At 51.9% G+C, this 17,753-nt stretch overlaps 1 protein-coding gene across 2 annotated transcripts in view; it reads left to right on the plus strand.

Moving 5' to 3' along the window:
• Positions 1-9: 9 nt before the first annotated feature.
• Cacnb1 (calcium voltage-gated channel auxiliary subunit beta 1) overlaps positions 10-17,753 on the plus strand; it is a 22,780-nt gene continuing 5,036 nt past the window's right edge. The window contains exons 1-11 of one of the 2 annotated variants that reach the window (XM_026789855.1): positions 10-295; positions 2,861-2,947; positions 5,907-6,026; positions 10,029-10,151; positions 10,659-10,795; positions 10,997-11,073; positions 11,440-11,594; positions 12,517-12,597; positions 13,166-13,224; positions 13,381-13,490; positions 13,604-13,755. In XM_026789855.1, coding sequence (XP_026645656.1) covers positions 212-295; positions 2,861-2,947; positions 5,907-6,026; positions 10,029-10,151; positions 10,659-10,795; positions 10,997-11,073; positions 11,440-11,594; positions 12,517-12,597; positions 13,166-13,224; positions 13,381-13,490; positions 13,604-13,755 — 1,185 coding nt within the window. In that variant the 5' untranslated portion in view covers positions 10-211. Of the gene's footprint in view, positions 296-2,860; positions 2,948-5,906; positions 6,027-10,028; positions 10,152-10,658; positions 10,796-10,996; positions 11,074-11,439; positions 11,595-12,244; positions 12,265-12,516; positions 12,598-13,165; positions 13,225-13,380; positions 13,491-13,603; positions 13,756-17,753 lie in introns of both variants that reach the window. The other variant, XM_005368301.2, reaches the window with a different exon arrangement.

Here is a 17,753-nt window from a genome sequence, read left to right on the forward strand (position 1 = left end):
CAGGGGCGGAGGCGGCGGCGACGGCCGCAGAGACGAGAGCGCGAGCCGGGAGGGCGGCAAAGCGGCGAGCGTGCAGCTCCAGGTCCTGCTGGGCGACTGCACCCGGTGCTGGCTGCGCGACGCCGCGCTGCTTTAGGCTTGGACGGCCTCTCCCATGCGCTGAGAGCGTCCGGCTGGGCCGGGCGGGCGGCCGGACGGGAGGATCCTCTCCATGGTCCAGAAGGGCGGCATGTCCCGGGGCCCTTACCCACCTTCCCAGGAGATCCCCATGGAGGTCTTCGACCCTAGCCCACAGGTGAGGGGAGGTGTCGGGCTCGAGGGAAAGGAACCGCTCCTGCGGAGCTTGGGGTTGGCTCAGGAAGCCCCGGGAAGGAAAGGGTTATATGCCCGGCGTGGGTGAAAGAGGGGTGTCTGCACGACCCCCTATTCTCAAGGTTTAATGATCGATGGACTATTGGTCGAGCTGGGCTGCGGTCCTGAGGAGAGGAGAGAGGGTGGGCGGGATGCCTGTCAGCCTTGCCTCCCGGTCTCCCCCGCGTTCAGGTCCCTGCTGCTGGGGTACAGGCTCCAGCGGGCTGACAGCGGGGTTGCTGATGGGGGGCGGGGGAAATCCAGGCCTTGAGAAGAGGAGTTGGAGGGAGGATGAAGAGCGAATCAGGCGACGGGGGCGACGCAGAGCACGTTTGGGGGTGCTAGCGGGTGCGGGTGGGGTGGGGGTAGGACTGGGAGACGGCAGAGACGATGGTCAGAGGGCGTTGCCAACAGGCCTTCGAAGGCTCAGCCGCTGGCTTTCGAAGGTGGGGAAGGGATCAGCCTTGGGAGGCCCTCTCCTAGTCACCTGGTCTCCATCCCTCTCTTGGATGTTTCCCTCCCCCCCAACACCCACATTGACTTACCCCTCCCCCCACCCTAAGGGGTGGGAGCCTCCAAAGTTTGGAAAGTTGGATGGGTGCCAGCTGACTGTCTTTGGAGGGGAGGAAGCTGTTTTACCTGGGGGAGGGGCTCTGCCTGCTCGCATTCTCACTTTTTCTGTACCCTTGCATTACCCTCAGGTAGGGGCATTCCTGGGTATAGAAACTCCCCAAAGAATGACCAGCAGGGTATGTGGTGGCCATGCCAGGGGATTTCTCTCGGCCTCGTCCTTCTCCAAGGATAGCATTAACTCTTGTATTGCTGTGGCCAGCCTGAAGCAACTGTGAGCCCCATGATGTGGTTATGGGTGTGTATGGGGTGTGTGGGGGGGGTCAGGCCAGGCCTAAAAATACCTCCTTCCTCACCCCAGGCCCCTTGGAGCCTGGGAGGCAGCTGACTGATGCCTTCCTTTCAGCTGTCCCCTGTCCCTCTGGAGGCCACTCCCTTTGCTCAGCTGGGTCCGGGTAGTGATGTGAAGAGTCTGAGGTTCCGGGCAGGGTCCTTTAAGGTTTGTAGGGAGCCTCCAGCTAGTTTAGCTGTATGTCCAATCTGAAAGAAGAAGGAAAGAGGATCATGGAAGATTCTTGTTATTTGTGTGTACATTGTGTGTGTGTGTGTGTGTGTGTGTGTGTGTATGTGTGTGTGTGTGTTAGGGTCTTATGTAGTTCAGGCTGGCCTTGAACTCCTGATCCTCCTACCTCTACTTTGGAAGTGTGGTGATTACTATGCCTGGCTATCCAGTCTCCTTGTTACTAGGTCTCAGGAGCCAGAGCCTGCAGTGTGGTTGAGGCTCCTCTAGGTTCTTTAGTCAAAGAAAGTCTGGGATAGAGGCTGGGGGCAGGGGCTCTTGGGCTTTCTGCCCATTCTGCACTGGGCTAGGGCCAAGTGTGTGTGTGTGTGTGTGTGTAAAAGAGTTGGGGGGGGGGGAGAACGAGAGAGCAAAGAAGCATCTCTCTTGTAGGAAACAGAGAAATTGAAGCCTTGGCCTATACCTTTGGCATCTGAGAGATGAGGCTGAACCCCCACCCCAGTTAAGAGTCCAGCAAGATCAACTGATTAGCCATTTACCTGGGACTGGCAGGATTATGTCCTAGTTTCAGCTTGGGGTGGGGCCAAAGGGGCCTTTAGATTGATGGAGCAGGGTTAGCACCCTGCAGAGGGGCATGGGTGGGGTAGGATGGATTCTACCTTGGGAGGAATGTAAGCCCTGATTATGAGGACAGCGGCTGAGAGAAGGGCCTGGTAAGCTGCGGGGAGAGTGGGAAGATGCTACTCCCAAGGCGCCAGGCCACAGGTTGGATGTTTACTTTCCAGACACAGTTGTGTGCCTCCTCCCTCTTTTCCTTCCCCAGAAATGAGGCTTTGGGTTCTTGAGAGCTGAGTGAGTGCTTTACCCTTCCTACTCTGGAAAACAGAAAGCACAAGAGGTGGGCTCAGGGGAAAAGCCAAGCCTGGCCCTGGGTTGCTTTCCCTCCTCTCTGGGGGGGGGGGCACAGCATACTCTGCTGCCTCAGCTCCAAATGCAGGGGAGAAGACATCCCCCTCTCTTCCTCCCTCTTCCTCCGCCCCCCAGCACTGCAGGCAGCTTCTCCCTCCTCCCCCCCCCCCAGGCTGGTGCAGCCTGGCCAGCATCTAATTACCTTTGCTGCCTAACGAACCTGCCTTTCTGCAGGCTCTCTGCTTCCCAGCCTTCGGCTCGATTTGGGGATCCCTGTGTGTGCATCCTGGGTGCTCTTGCAAGGTTCCTCATGGTGGCTGTTGTCTGGGCGCTGTCAGTGCGAAGGAAGACCTTCTTTCCTTTCAGGCTGGCCATCTCTAGAAGGAGAAGCTGGGAGAGGGGTGGGGCAGAGCAGAGAGTGCTGGGGTTAGCTGTAGCACCAGCCCTGGAAGGAGATGAACTGGAAAAGGTCTTTCTGATTTCCCTCTTGTTCCTTCCCCACCTCTCCAGGGCAAATACAGCAAGAGGAAAGGGCGGTTCAAAAGATCAGATGGGAGTACATCCTCGGATACAACATCCAACAGCTTCGTCCGCCAGGTAACAGGGGATGGTGGCTTGGGAAGGAGATGCAGCTGGTTGGTACAGGCTGGCCTGTGACTTTCTCCAGGCACCCTTTGTCACCTGCCCAGAACCACCACAACACTCTGACACCCCGTGACCTCTCCTGGATGTGTTGTCAGCTGCACCCACTGCCTCAGCCCCCGCCCCCGCCAGCCCCTCCTCCAGCACCAGCTACCAGCCCCTGCTGCCTGCCTGCTTGCCTGCGTCATCTCATTCAGGGACAGCCTGGCCTGCCTCCTCCTGGCTTGCTTCGGGCTGTCACCCACTCCCCCTGCCGGCTGTCTGCTTCCACGTCCTCCCCCAGAATCTGTGACAGGGTGGGGCTGAGGCAGGTGCTTGGCAATAAGCTGAGCTGCTGAGCCCCGGTTAGGTGTGGGTCAGAAACACGTGCTCCCCACTTCCAAATATGACTCCTTAATATGCAGAGAGAGAGCAAAGTATGGGAGAAGAGGTGTTTCACTCTAGAGAGCTCTCGCCTGCAGCCCTAGCTGAAGTGGGTGCTGACAGTAGCTCCCTGGGCCCTCGCACTGAGCTGGGAAAACTGCCACTTTCCTCCCTTCCCTCAACCCCAGGCCATCTTAGACTGGGGAGAGGCAGTGAGGAGGCATGTGGTTGCTATGACTACTGAACATCTCAACAAAGCCTGGTACCCAAAAAAAGGCAAGAGGGTCTTGGGATCAGACAAGGAAAGCAGTGTGTTAGGCAGAACATGAGAGGGCAGAGGACACCAGATAGGAGGACCCCCTGAGGTGAGCCCCACTAGGGCCCCCGTGAGAGCTAGAGAAGGTGGTAGTAGGCAGAATCACCTCTGACTGGTGGAGCGAGTACTTTCTTTTGGATTCTTCTATCTCTAGGATTTGCACGTGTGAGCCCAGGCCTAGCTCCAGAGACTGAAGGGAGGTGGCCTGAGTGTGTCTGAAGCACACAGACAGACAGAAGTCCTTCTGTAATCCTTCCTTCCGCCCCCTGCTCCTGAACGCGGCCAAGGCCAGGTCTAGACAGAACGGATGATGTGTTTTTATTGTTACTCAAGGCAGGAAGAGCCTTCGGTTTCCCATTGCCAGCCAAGGGCGTCAGACCCCCACAGCCTCCCGTTCTTCTGTTCTTCCTCCTCTTAGCTCCCCAAATCCTACCCCCAGTAGGTGGCAGGAGTGGGGGGCAGACCTTGCCACATCTCTGAGCTAAATATACCCTAGCAGTTTGCACATGTAGCAACTCTACTTGTAACCTGAGCTCCTGGGGGAACAGGCTGTGTGGGCCACCCCTAGGCCAGCAGGGCCAGGCACTGAGGGCGCCGGGATGGAGGTGCCCAGCCGGACCCTGGTAGTGGTGAGCTGGGGATGGGGCAGGTGGTGGGCGGGGGAACAAACCCTCAAATTGCTGTGGAGGGCCTTTCTCTACCCCATCTTCTTGCTTCCTGACTTTCCTATCTCCCATTTCTGGTTGTGTGTATGTGTGTGTGCGTGCGTGCGTGCGTGCGTGCGTGTGTGTGTGTGTGTGTGTGTGTGTGTGTGTGTGCGTGCGTGCGTGTGTGTGTGTGTGTGTGTGTGTGTGTGTGTGTGCGTGCATATGCAAGTTTGTTGGGGTCAGTGGGTGCCTCTCTGCTTGTCCACTTCTGCTTGTCCCCCTGTCTATCTGGCCATCTGTATTCTTGTTTTGGGTGACTGTGTAACGGGAGAATGGAGGTTCTTTTGCTTCTCCCTTCCCCAGGCTTTGTGTCTCTTTCCAAATCCCTCACCTAACTCTGTTCCAGTGAATCCCCATTCTCAGATTTTTCCCTAGAAAGGTAATGCCAGTACCAACTGATGGCCAGGGGTGCTTGGGGAGAGGTAGGTCTTGGCCTCTTCTCTCCATGCCAAACCAATGGACAGTCCCGGCTGGGTGACTCTTTCCTGCCCTCAGATCCCTCATGTCCCTGTAATCCCAGTCTTCCCCATATTCCCTCCCAGACTTGCCACCACCCTAGAAGTCACAACAAATCCCGCATCCTGTTCTCTGCCATCCTTTATCTCCCACTGTTGGGACATAGACCTCAGGGTTGCCCTTGGTGACTCGATTGTCCACACCCGGTACATACTATGAAGTACATCTTTTCAAGCACACTTTTTATATTCCCAAATATACTCACACGTGTCTGTACATTCACGACCAGTGCCATGTCATCTGTACAGGTTCCATGTCTCATACATATAGACGTGTCTCGACTAGAGTCCTTTGCACTCTGGGGTGGTGATTGTGGTCCAAGCTGGCTTCCTGGCACACCCAGTTTTCTCAACCTGACTTTACCCTGGCATTCTAGGGGCGAAGGCTATTCCATGTTCTGCCCTTCACTTGCATCTCCTGTCTGTACTGCCCTGAAAATCATAGGAGAGCCTTGGGTTGTCTCTGAGTGGCTCTATTCAGAAATCCCCAGCTGGAGGGGTAGGGGAAGTATGTGTCTTGCTCCCCTGATCCTTAAGCAATATTTTTGGTGGCCCTGTCATTCCAACAGGCCACCCACAGGCAGCAGTGAGGATTCGGGTCTAAGAAGGTGACTACAGTCCCTGGGAAGGGTGGCATTGAGCTTCTGCTGTGCCTTCTCACTCAGCCATTCAGGGGGCAGAGCTAGGAAGGAGGAGCCAGGAGCTAGATTCATCTCCTGGCACTCCTCCCTTGGGCTGTGCCCTATCAGGTTCCCACCCCCTCCCAAGCCCCAAACAGCTGTCATTAGACCTGCCTTAACCCCCTAGCTTGCTCTTGTCACCTTTCCTGGGGTCACACTCATTCCAAAGGCCTGCAAACCTTGATCCCTGGACCCCTCTCCCTAACAATACCTCTTTCTAGGCCTTGTGGCATTGTGCTGGACAGATGGGGCTTCGGGGCTTAAAGATGGGTAGCAGCTCCATGTCTTTCCAAGAGCCAGAGCCTGCCCTGAGCTGGCCCCTTCTGCTTTCAGGGCTCAGCAGAGTCCTACACGAGCCGCCCATCAGACTCTGATGTATCTCTGGAGGAGGACCGGGAAGCCTTAAGGAAGGAGGCAGAGCGCCAAGCTTTAGCCCAGCTTGAGAAAGCCAAGGTGAGATGGATGAAGAGAAGGGAGCTTGTGGGCATTGTCCTCACCTCCCCTCCCCCATCCCAAGAGAGCCTGGGCAAACCCAGTGTCAAGTTTTGGACCGGTTACTTGCAGAGGTCTGTCTCAGACCTCATGGTGTCTTTCCCCTGTGAAGAAAGTATGGACTGTGATAGCCCACTCCCCAGACAGCATTCAGCGTGTCTGCTGCTATTCCACACAGCTTGATGAGTGAGGGAACTCTTTCTGTCTGGGCTAGGAATGTAGCTCAATGGTAGAGTGCTTGCTTAGCTCGTGCAAGGTCCTACGTTCAATCCTCAACACTAGAAAACAAACCTATTTTCTAGCATCAAACATACTGGGTTGGAATTCCAGCCCTGGCTGTTGTTTGTTCTGGAAGGCGGGTCTCCCTAGGTGGTCCATACCTGCCTTGAACTTCTGGTGTTTCTGTTTCAGGCTTCAGAATACACCTAGTCCTGATTCCCCTGCCAACACACTCATACCTACACACATCTACACACTTGTACCTACCTCCACACACACCTATACATTTGTACCTACCTACCTACACATATATCCACACACTCATACCTATACACACACACACACACACACACACACACACACACACACACACGAGATTGAACCTAAGGCCTTATTCATTTCAGGTGAGTTCTCTACCGCTGAGCTATATCCCCAGCCCTTTTTTAGGAGGGTTTTTGCAGTTTTAAAATTACCATTTTTTTGTGGGGGCATCCAACCATGCTGTACTGAACGAGTGGAAGTCAAAGGACAATTTGGGGGCAGTTATCTACTTCTACCAATGAACCCAGTTCAGGTGGCAGGCTTGGTGGCAGGCTCCTTTGCGTGCTGAGCCATCTCACTGGCTCTCGCTCTTCTTTAATGTTTGAAACAGGGTCTTGTTCCATAGCCCAGGATGTCCCAGAATTTATAGCAGCCCTTCTTTCTCAGCCTCCCAAAAGGAGGAATTGCAGACTGAGCCACCACCCATGGCTGATGGTAGCCCTGTGTGTGGGTGTACATGTGTTAGTAGTGTGTGCATGTGTGTGCACTGATGTACAGGTGCACTCCCCGATGTGTGCTGGAGCAGAGGCCAGAGGTCAATGTCACATAGCTTTCTCAGTTGTTTCTCAATGAACATGGAGCTTGCCATTTTGACTAGACTAGCCAGTGAACCTTCTTGGGATTCACTTGCTCTGCTCCTGAAACCACAGTGCTGGGGTTCCAGATGTGAACTGATGTTTCTGGCCTTTACATGAGTGCTGGGAAGTTTCAGGGCCGGTCTCTGATATACACCCCCCCCCCACACACACACACAGGGTAACTTACCCACTGAGCCCTCTCACAGCCATGAGGATGACTTTTTGCCACCTTTCCATGACACCATAATGTGGACAAAACATTGTATCTGATGCTCTTGGAAGCACCAACAATGTTAAATATCAAATTCTAGGTTCTTTTAAAAGATTGCTTTATTTATTTGTTTTGAATCAGAATCTTATTATATAGCTTTGCCTGACCTGGAACTAACTATATCGATCAGGCTGGCCTCAAACTCATAGAGAACCCTCTGTCTCTGCTGCCCAAGTATACCACCACATCAAGCTTTAAGATTTACTTATTTGTTTTTAGCCGGGCAGTGGTGGCACACACCTTTAATCCCAGTACTCAGGAGGCAGAGGCAGGTGGATCTCTGAGTTCGAGGCCAATTTGATCTACAAAGCAAGTTCCAGGACAGGCTCCAAAACTATACAGAGAAACCCTATCTTAAACTGCTCCCCTCTCAAAAAAAATTATTTATTTTTACTTATGCATATGTCTGTATCCCAAGCAAGTCCAGATGCTCACAAAGGCCAGATGAAGGCAGCAGACCCTTGGAGCTGGAGTTCCAGTTGACTGTGAGCCACCTGGTGTAGGTGCTGGGAACAACCCAGATCATTTTCATTGCCGAGCCATCTCTGCAGCTCCTAAAGGCCTCGTTCTCCTTGGGCTGTCTGCTGTCATCTGTGTCTGTGGTGGTGACGGTGGTTCTTCTATCAGTGTGTTTGAAATCTCTGATCACCACTGAGCTGAGAAATATTATGAACATCACAGGCTGGTTAAAATGGATTTGGTCGGAAGGCCAAAGCTCCAGAAGAATGAATGACAGTCTGGACTGGGGCTGTAGCTTAGTTGTACAGTGCTCGCCTAGTATATGTGAGGTCCAATCCCCAGATCAATAAGAGCAGATATGGTGGCCCGGGCCTGTAATCCCAGCACTTGGGAGGTAGAGGCCCCATGAAGAAGTTCAATGTCATCCCGGGCTAACCTAGACTACGTGAGACCTTGTCTAGAAAGAGAAAAGAAAGAAAAAAGAAAAAAAGAAAAAGAAAGAAAGAAAAAATGGGGTGGGGCACTGCTCAGATTGCTCAGTCAGTAAAAAGCTTTGCTGGTCAAGCCTGACCAATTCCTAGGACCCACAGTGAAAGGAGACAGTTGATTCCTGACCACATAGGTGCTATGACATGTGCACACTCATGCTCACAAACATCTTTCCCTGTTTCTCTCCCTCTCTCTCTCTCTCTCTCACACACCAATTTAGAAAAACTAAACTAAATCAAAAGTAAGCCAAGCCTGGTGGTGATGGCACACACCTTTAATCCCAGGCAGAGGCAGGTGGATCTCTGTGAGTTCAAAGTCACCCTAGTCTACAGAGAGAGTTCCAGGACAGGCCCCAAAGCTATACACAGAAACCCTGTTTTGAAAAACAAACAAACAAATAAACAAGTAAAACAAAAACTAGAAATAAACACAGATAGTGGTGAGGGTGTAATAGGCTCAGCAGTCGGGCACTTGCCTTGTGCACAAAGCCTTGGTTTGATCCCAGACCTGCAAAACAAAATAATAACAGCAAACATCTTTAAAAACAGTTCTAAGTTTTATGGAAAACTTGTTTTTGAGACATAGTCTTTTTTTTTTTTTTTTTTTTTTTTTTTTTTTTTGAGACAGGGTTTCTCTGTGGCTTTGGAGCCTGTCCTGGAACTAGCTCTGTAGACCAGACTGGTCTCGAACTCACAGAGATCCGCCTGCCTCTGCCTCCCGAGTGCTGGGATTAAAGGCGTGCGCCACCAACATAGTCTTTTCCTGTAATCTAGGCTGTCCTGAAGAGACTGATCTAAATTCAGAGGCATCTTCCTGCTTCAGCCTCCTGAGTGCTTGATTACAGCCGTGAGCCCTGGCATCTCGAAATAAATAAACAAAGTGGAGATACTAACAATTCTCCACAAGAGCATAGGGTTTTGTGAAGAATTGAGGTGACCAGTGAGACTGCTTGCGCTGTGCCTGGCCACGGCGAGTGGCAGCTGTGGGCTTCTGTTATTTCCTCAAGGCCCCCTCCACCGCAACAGTGTTAGATTCCATTTTTAAAGATGTTAAAATTTACCTTATACCTTATTACCTTATACCCGTGCTGCACGTGGAGATCAGGAGACAACTTGCTGGAGTTGGGTCTCTCCTTCCACCCACCACATTAGTCCTGGGGAATCGAACTCAGGTGTCTGTCAAACTTGGTGGCTGGTACCGCTACCTGCTGAGCATCTCTCCAACCCTGAATCCCACTTTTTCTTTCTTTTCTTTTTACTCAGCTAGTGGGTGTGCTCTTGTTTGTATTTGGACATGATGCTGTATGTGTGTGGATGTGCACGCTGCAGCACATGTGTGGAGGGCAGAACACCTTTGTAAAGTCTGTTCTCTCCTCCACCCCTACTTATGTTCTGAGGATCAAACTCAGATTGCTAAGCTTGTACAATAAACATCATTACCCGATGAGCCATCTCTGCAGTGCCCCCCCCCCGCCTTTTATTGAAAAAGTTACAGAAAACCACACCATCCATTCAGCATCCATTTTAATGAATAATTTACAAGCAAACAGCCACAGTCACTATCCCAGTCAAGCAAGGCACGGCTTGGCTACAGCCTGCTTTTGTACACCTCATGTGTCTCTTCTAGACCAAACCAGTGGCTTTTGCTGTCCGGACAAATGTTGGCTACAATCCGTCTCCGGGGGATGAGGTGCCTGTGCAGGGAGTGGCCATCACCTTTGAGCCCAAGGACTTCCTGCACATCAAGGAGGTGGGCCAAACACTCGGCACCTGGAGGGAGGTGGGATGGTCTAGGGATGCCAGGGGTGTTTGGAAGTCTAGTGGGGAAAAGCTGCTGAACAGAGCCGAGCTGGGCTGAGTCTGCTGTGCAACTTCAGGCAGATCCCCTTGCCTCGCTGAGCCCCTGAGTTTTCATTGGTTAATGGATGGCAATGCCTAGGTCACAAAGATGTTGAGTGGTTTGTTGAGTCCTGAGATGGAGTGACAGTGTCACTACCTGGTGCTTTCACTCCTGCTGCACTCTCCTGCTTTATGGGGAAGTGTTCTTCCCTCCTCTAGCAGACGATGGTGGTCCATGCTCGGGGAAGGTCCTGGTCTTGGCATTGTCTTGGAACTTGGGAGACTTTCATCAGAGGCTGAAGTCAAGGGTGAGGGTGGTTTGAGGGAATCATCTACTGGCAGAGCCGGCCACCTGGAGGTCCCTCTGGAAGGTGGCTGAGCTTCCCACCTAGTCTCCCTCTTGGTCTCTTGTTCACAGAAATACAATAATGACTGGTGGATTGGACGGCTGGTGAAGGAAGGCTGTGAGGTTGGCTTCATCCCCAGCCCTGTCAAACTGGACAGCCTTCGCCTACTACAGGAACAGACCCTGCGCCAGAACCGCCTCAGCTCCAGGTGTCTGCCTGGGGGGTGGGGCATTACTATCTTGGGAGAGGCCAGCAGAGTGGAGTCCGCAGGCCACGGAGCTGCCTGCCATAGCCTTATGGGAGAGGAGGGTTGGAGAAGTACCAGGCATGCGCCCCGCGTCAGAACTAAAGTCCTGCAGCCCCACGCCCACCCGTGCTCACCAGCTCCTTTGCTTCCCTGCCCACACAGCAAGTCAGGTGACAACTCCAGTTCCAGTCTGGGAGACGTGGTGACTGGCACCCGCCGCCCCACGCCCCCTGCCAGTGGTAAGAGCTGCCGGCAACCCAGGGGAGGGAGTTTTTCCTGGGTGGGGTGGTCTCTCCACAGGGGTGGCCCCTCCTCCCACAATAGGAGGTACCCCAATTCTGAGTCCCCCATACACATACAGTGGTACCTCTCTGTCAAGGATAGGATATCCTACAAGCTGAGCCTGTTGTGTCTCTCCTGTCCCCTCTCTGTGGTAGCTCCATCTCTCTGCCTCCCCCCCCCCCCCCCCTCCACCCCCCCATTCATTCTCCTAGCCCCATTCCATTCACCTCTTCTTTCTTTCTCCCCCGTCCCATCCTTGTGTCCTGCACTGTATCTTCATGCTCATCTTACTCCTCCCTCCACCTCCTTCCCGACTGGTCCAGGTAACGAAATGACTAACTTAGCCTTTGAGCTAGACCCCCTAGAGTTAGAGGATGAGGAGGCAGAGCTAGGGGAGCAGAGTGGCTCCACCAAGACTAGCATGAGCAGTGTCACCACGCCGCCACCCCACGGCAAGCGCATCCCCTTCTTTAAGAAGGTAATTCTGCCTGATTTCTTGTGAGGGGAGTCAGGACCCAACTCTTGGCAAAGAAGGGGGCTGGAATGGCCCAGATGTGGTTCAGTCTTTACTTCGGGCGTCAGGGCTTTCTGCCTAGCTGGGTGTAAAGAGGGTGGGGCAGGGCAGGATGGGACCATCACTCTCTTTATAAAACCCCACTCCTAGGATTGCAAAGGACGGGATGGTCTTCTTTAGCCCCTTTTCTCCTCTATGAGTGGATGTATGAGGTGGTCTATGGATGCAGAGCAAGTCCTCAGAGGAACCTTGAAATATCCGGGAAGATAGCCAACGAAGCAGAGGGTGGGCTCTGAGTTAGGGGCTTCCATCTTTTCTAGCTCTTCCCAGAGCTAGGCTAAAGGGGGCAGGAGGCATGAGCCACTATTCCCCATTCCACGGGATGGTGTCAGTCCTGCCTCCAGCCTCCAAGGCCACCTTTGGCTCCCCTTGGCCCTGGGGTCCCATCCCCTCTCTGGCTCTGTCTGTCACTAACACGCATGCCTGTTATTTTTCCTCGTCTACCCACTCTCTTGCTCCCTCTTCCTGTCCTGGCTCCGTCCTGGCCTTCTACCCCTGCCTGGTGCCTTCCCCTCTCTCCTTCCCTTCCCCCTCCTGGCAATCTCTGGACCCAGCCAAACAGAAGCAGAAGTCGGTGAGTATAACAGCTTTCTGTGTCTCTCCCACCCCGGGACGAGCTGGGGGACCTTCTAACACCCATCCCCACATCTTTCTCCCTTTACCTTCCCTCCTGGTCCTTCCCAGCCATTCCTCCCCGTCCCATGACACCTGCATCTGGGTTTTGGGGTCAAAGGGAGGAAAAGCTGCATGTGGGAACCTGGAGACTTAGGGAGAGGGGCTGATGCCATCTCTACTCTGGGGCTTCCCTTCCCTGCTTCCCTCCTAGACAGAGCATGTGCCCCCCTATGACGTGGTGCCTTCCATGAGGCCCATCATCCTGGTGGGACCGTCGCTCAAGGGCTATGAGGTAGGAGCTCTAAAAGACTGTACACCAGATGGGTCCAGACCTCCAGAGTGCATAGAAAGATCTCCAGAGATCCCATGTCCCCTTCCTTCGGATGGGCCCAGACCTCCAGAGTGAATAGAAAGATCTCCAGAGATCCCATGTCCCCTTCCTTCGGATGGGCCCAGACCTCCAGAGTGCATAGAAAGATCTCCAGAGATCCCATGTCCCCTTCCTTCGGATGGGCCCAGACCTCCAGAGTGAATAGAAAGATCTCCAGAGATCCCGTGTCCCCAAAGCCCATATCCCGTCAGAGAAAACCCTCAGAGGGGGCTGACCCTAGGGAAGGCCACTCAGGAGGGCCCAGTCTCCCAAGGGAAGCTCTTAAGAGCCTTCTTAGAGATGCCATATATTAGACCAGTGGGGCTCAGGGTGCATTGGAGGCCCCAGGGGAGGATCACACCTGTCTTAAAAGGGCCCCTACATCTCAAGAATTTTGAAAGAAGGTAGAAAGGGTGAATGCCCTCTCGGGGGGTTCAGAGCCTGACTTCTCTCTTCCCCTCCAATCCCCACCCCACCCCCACAACGACAGGTAACAGACATGATGCAAAAGGCATTGTTTGACTTCCTGAAGCATCGGTTTGATGGCAGGTGAGACCCTGAAATTCCCACCATCCACGTAGGGATGAACACGGTGCCTGGAGGCACTTAGAGACAAGGGTAGCAGCAGGCCTGCAACCTGTGCGTGGACAGTATGTGTGTTCTTGCCCACCCAACCCCTGACCTCCTCCCTGCCTGGTCATTCAGGATTTCCATCACTCGGGTAACGGCCGACATCTCCCTAGCCAAGCGCTCAGTCCTCAACAACCCCAGCAAACACATTATCATAGAGCGCTCCAACACACGCTCCAGTCTGGGTGAGCTGCCCCTACTTCCCCCTCCCGGCCTGGCAGGGTGGGTGGGATGTCTTCCCCTCCCCCCTGCCTCCTGGGGATGCCTTACGATTCTCTCCCCTGACTCCACGCGCCAGCTGAGGTACAGAGTGAGATTGAGAGGATCTTCGAGCTGGCCCGGACCTTGCAGCTGGTTGCCCTGGACGCGGACACCATCAACCACCCAGCCCAGCTCTCTAAAACTTCGCTGGCCCCCATCATTGTTTACATCAAGATCACATCACCCAAGGTGGGTGCAGGAGACCGGTTCTAACGATAGACACGGTCTACAAGGAATGTTCCGGAGTGGGGCTGCGTGGTTTACTCTGCTGATTCTGATAGGCTGACCATCTCCAACCCCACCCCACCCCCAGCCTTAGTTCCCGTCTCTGTGACATTCATGTGGCTGTTGGAACTACACAATCTAATATGGATGGAAAGTGGTCAAGAAAAGTGTTTGTACGTTCTGTGTATCCAGTCTTATAAATTTTATTAGGGTTACACAGGCCAGTCTCATCTCCACTCTTTTGATCCATCATTGGATCTAAAAATGAAAGAATGTGGTGTAGTTTGTTCCAGTGCCACCCAGTTATGTGGTCATGGGAAGGTTACGTCAGGCCTGTTCTGCTGCAACTGTGGTCATATGAACTTTGATACAGAGGATATTGGCAGGGAGGCTGGTTTCATTTTCATCACGTTGTCCTCTGTGAGCTTTCTCCTTCTTTCCTTTCTCCTTTAATTTTTTTTCTTTTTAATCATGTATCTGTATGTGGGTGTGTGCATGTGAGTACAGATGCCCTGGCGGCCCATGGTGTAGGCTTCTCTCTGGAACTGGAGTCTCAGGTGGCTGTGACTTGTCCCACCTGGATGCCAGGAATCAATTAAACCTGCATCCTCTGCAAGTGCAATGCATCATCTTTTTTAAAAATTTAAAAATTTTTATTTTAGGGCTAGAGAGATGGCTCAGTGGTTAAGAGCACTGGCTGCTTTTCCAGAGGTCCTGAGTTCAATTCCCAGCAACCACATCTGGCTCACAACCATCTGTAATGAGATCTGGTGCCCTCTTCTGGCATGTGGGCATATATGGAGGCAGAATGTTATATACATAATAAATAAATAAATCTTTTTAAAAAATTATTTTATTTCTATTTTTCAAGACAGTTACTCTGAGTAGCCCTGGCTGTTCCATAACTAGCTCTGTAGAGCAGGCTAGCCTTGAACTCACAGAGATCTGCCTGCCTCCGTGGTACTGGGCTCAAAGGCATGTGTGCCACCACCTGGTGCAGTACTGCTCTTAACCACTGAGCCATCTCTCCAGTCTTTTTGTTTTTCAAGACAGGGTCTCCCTGTGTAGCTTGAACTTGCCTCCTCTGCTCTTGATTACCAGGTACTAGGATTCATATATGTGACATCACAATGGCTCCATGAACTTCCCCTTCTAGATGTTAGTGGGGACATGGGAAACATGGAAGAAGAATTTAGGTGAAGGTTTTGTTTTGTTTCTGTTTTGTTTTGTTTGAGGCAGGGTCTCTCTGTGCAGCTCTGGCTGTCCTGGAACTCTCTCTGTAGACCAGGTTGAACTAAAACTCAGTACCGCCTGTCTCTTTCTGGGATTAAAGGCGTGCACCACCACCCACCTTGTTCTTAATTTTTAACTTAATTAATTAATTTTGAGGCAGGGTCACACGTAGCCTAGGCTGGCCTTGACTTTACAATCCTCCTGCCTCAGCCTCTCCAGGGCTGGGTTAGGTTTAGGTCACCACACCTCGCTCTCTGAAGCTCAGGGATTTCGAGGCCCATTGCACAATTCAGTTACTGATGGCAGCTGCAGTAGTGACTGTCACCTTTGCAGTGTCCTGGGAGCTAGAAACCCTGTGCCATTGTGTTGACCTTTCTGAGTCCCCTGTCCCTAATGAAATAACTGGCATGGTGGGATTTACATACTTGAGGGCAGAGAGTTTGGAAAGATCAAATGAGGTGATGGATGCAAAACATTCCGTGGCCTAGAATGTAAAAGAGATTCCATTTCCTCTACTGGGGTTGTGGGCGTGGACTCCAAGTGCCCGGGCTTCCTACTTGGCATCACTGTTCTCCTGACAAGTCTTCCATCATCTCTGTGCCCTAGTTTCCCCACCTTCTACCTAGTCACGCTTCAGTGATTATTGTAAAAACTTAGTAAATGGATTGATTCTGCAGAAAGAAAGGTAGGCAGCCCTACCAAGGTACCATATTCTTTCTGTTAGCCTTGTTTTCAGTTTTGAAACAGGATCTCATGTAGTCTGTTCTGGCCTCCAATTCACTGATCTGCTTGACTCTGTTTCTCTGTTTCCCAAGTACTTAGGATTTCAAGCATATGCTGGCATGCGTCACCATACTCTGGCTTTTTTGCTTCGTTGTATTGTGTTTTTGGCTTTTTGAAATAGGATTTCTCTGTAGCTTTGGAGACTATCCTGGAACTAACTCTTGTAGACCAGGCTGGCCTCAAACTCACAGAGATTCACCTGTCTCTGCCTCCCGAGTGCTGAGATTAAAGGCATGCGCCACCACCCAGCTGTTAAATATTTGTTTGTTTTGAGATGGTGTCTCCTGTTTCCCAGGCTAGCCTTGAACTCACTGTGTACCAAGGATGACACTGAACTTCTTGTGTAAGTGCAGCTGTGTGTGTGCGTGTGTATTGGTGTGTGTGTGGGTGTGTGTGCATATGTGTGTGCACGTGTGTGCATGTGTGTGTGTGCACGTGTGTGTGCGTGTGTGTGCGTGCATGTGTGTGTAGGCCAGAGGACAACCTCCAGTGTCATTTTTTGAGACAGGGTCTGGTAGACTAGGTTGACTGGCCCTGGGGATCCATTTGTCTCCAGCCCCCAGCACTAGAATTATAAGCCCACACCTCTATGCCCAACCTTTTATGCTGGTTGGTTGGAAATCAGGTCTTGAGACTTGGGAGGCAAGCACTCCAGCTGAGCTACCATCCTGCTCCTGGACTTGATTCCACCTCCTGCCTTCATTTCATTGTTTCACTGCTCGGAATCAAACACGAGTCTTGTGAGTACAAAGCAAGCTGTGCTGGCAGGCTATACCTCTAGTCTAATTCTATTTTATTTCAATCAATTAATCTTTATTCTCATTTTCATTATGTAGCCATGTCTGGCCGCAATCCCCAGACCCTCCTGCATTTGATCCCAGAGTACTGGGATGATAGGCTGTGCCATTCTGCCCAGCTCCAATTTTATTTTGTTTTATTTTTGTTTTGTTTGAGATGGGGTTTCACACTATGCAGCCCTGACCGGCCTGGAACTCACTATGTAGATCAGGTTGGCTCTGAACTACAGAGATCCCCCTGCCTCTGCCTCTTGAGTGCTGGGACTAAAGGCATTCGCCACTACCCTGGCCTTTCAATTTTATTTTTAATAGATTGTAAGTTTGGTATGTATGAACCCTGGATTCATGTCTCAGCACACACTTAACAAAAAAAATGTTATGCCTTTATTCTACTTACTTCAGCATCATGCCTTTCTTAATTGCCCCCATACTCCATCCTATGATACCATTTTCTGTAACCAGGAGGCCAACCAGGGTCACATTTTTTTTTCCTAAACAGGGTTTCTCTGTGTAGCCCTGGCTGTCCTGGAACTTGCTCTGTAGACCAGGCTGAACTCAGACTCAGAGATCTGCCTGCCTCTGCCTCCCACGTGCTGGGATTAAAGGCGAGCGCCACCTCTGCCTGGTGTAGGTCGTGTTTTTAATGTGGAGTAGTTCTTCTGCTTTCTTTAGATTTTTATGACAATGACATTTGCAGTAGTATAGGCCAACCATGTTGTGCACCATTTCCCAGTTTGAATCTGATGTTTTTCCGTGGCTGGATTTAGTATTGGGAGGACTAAACTGATCACGTAAAGAAGCACAGGAACAACCAGGTAGAGTGTGGCATGTGCCAGATACTCAGGAGACTAGGCAGAGGCAGCCAAACCCTGGTACCCAGGACATGTTGGATGTCAGCCTGGGTGACACTGCAAGCCCTCACCTCGAAAAGAAACTCTGAACAGTGCTAGTATCCAACAAGGAGTTCCTCCCTGACGGATGACAAGAGGGGGTTACTAGAGGGTGAGAATGAAACAAGGGGTACAGGTTTGTAGACAAGGTGTGTGTGTATGAGAGTATGTGTGTATGTGAGTGTGTGTGTGTGTATAACCTGTAGACAGGTGTGTATGTGAGTGTGTGTGTGTGTATAACCTGTAGACAGGTGTGTGT

Source organism: Microtus ochrogaster, unplaced genomic scaffold (assembly GCF_000317375.1).
Source record: "Microtus ochrogaster isolate Prairie Vole_2 unplaced genomic scaffold, MicOch1.0 UNK31, whole genome shotgun sequence".
NCBI classification, from domain to species: Eukaryota; Metazoa; Chordata; class Mammalia; order Rodentia; family Cricetidae; genus Microtus; species Microtus ochrogaster.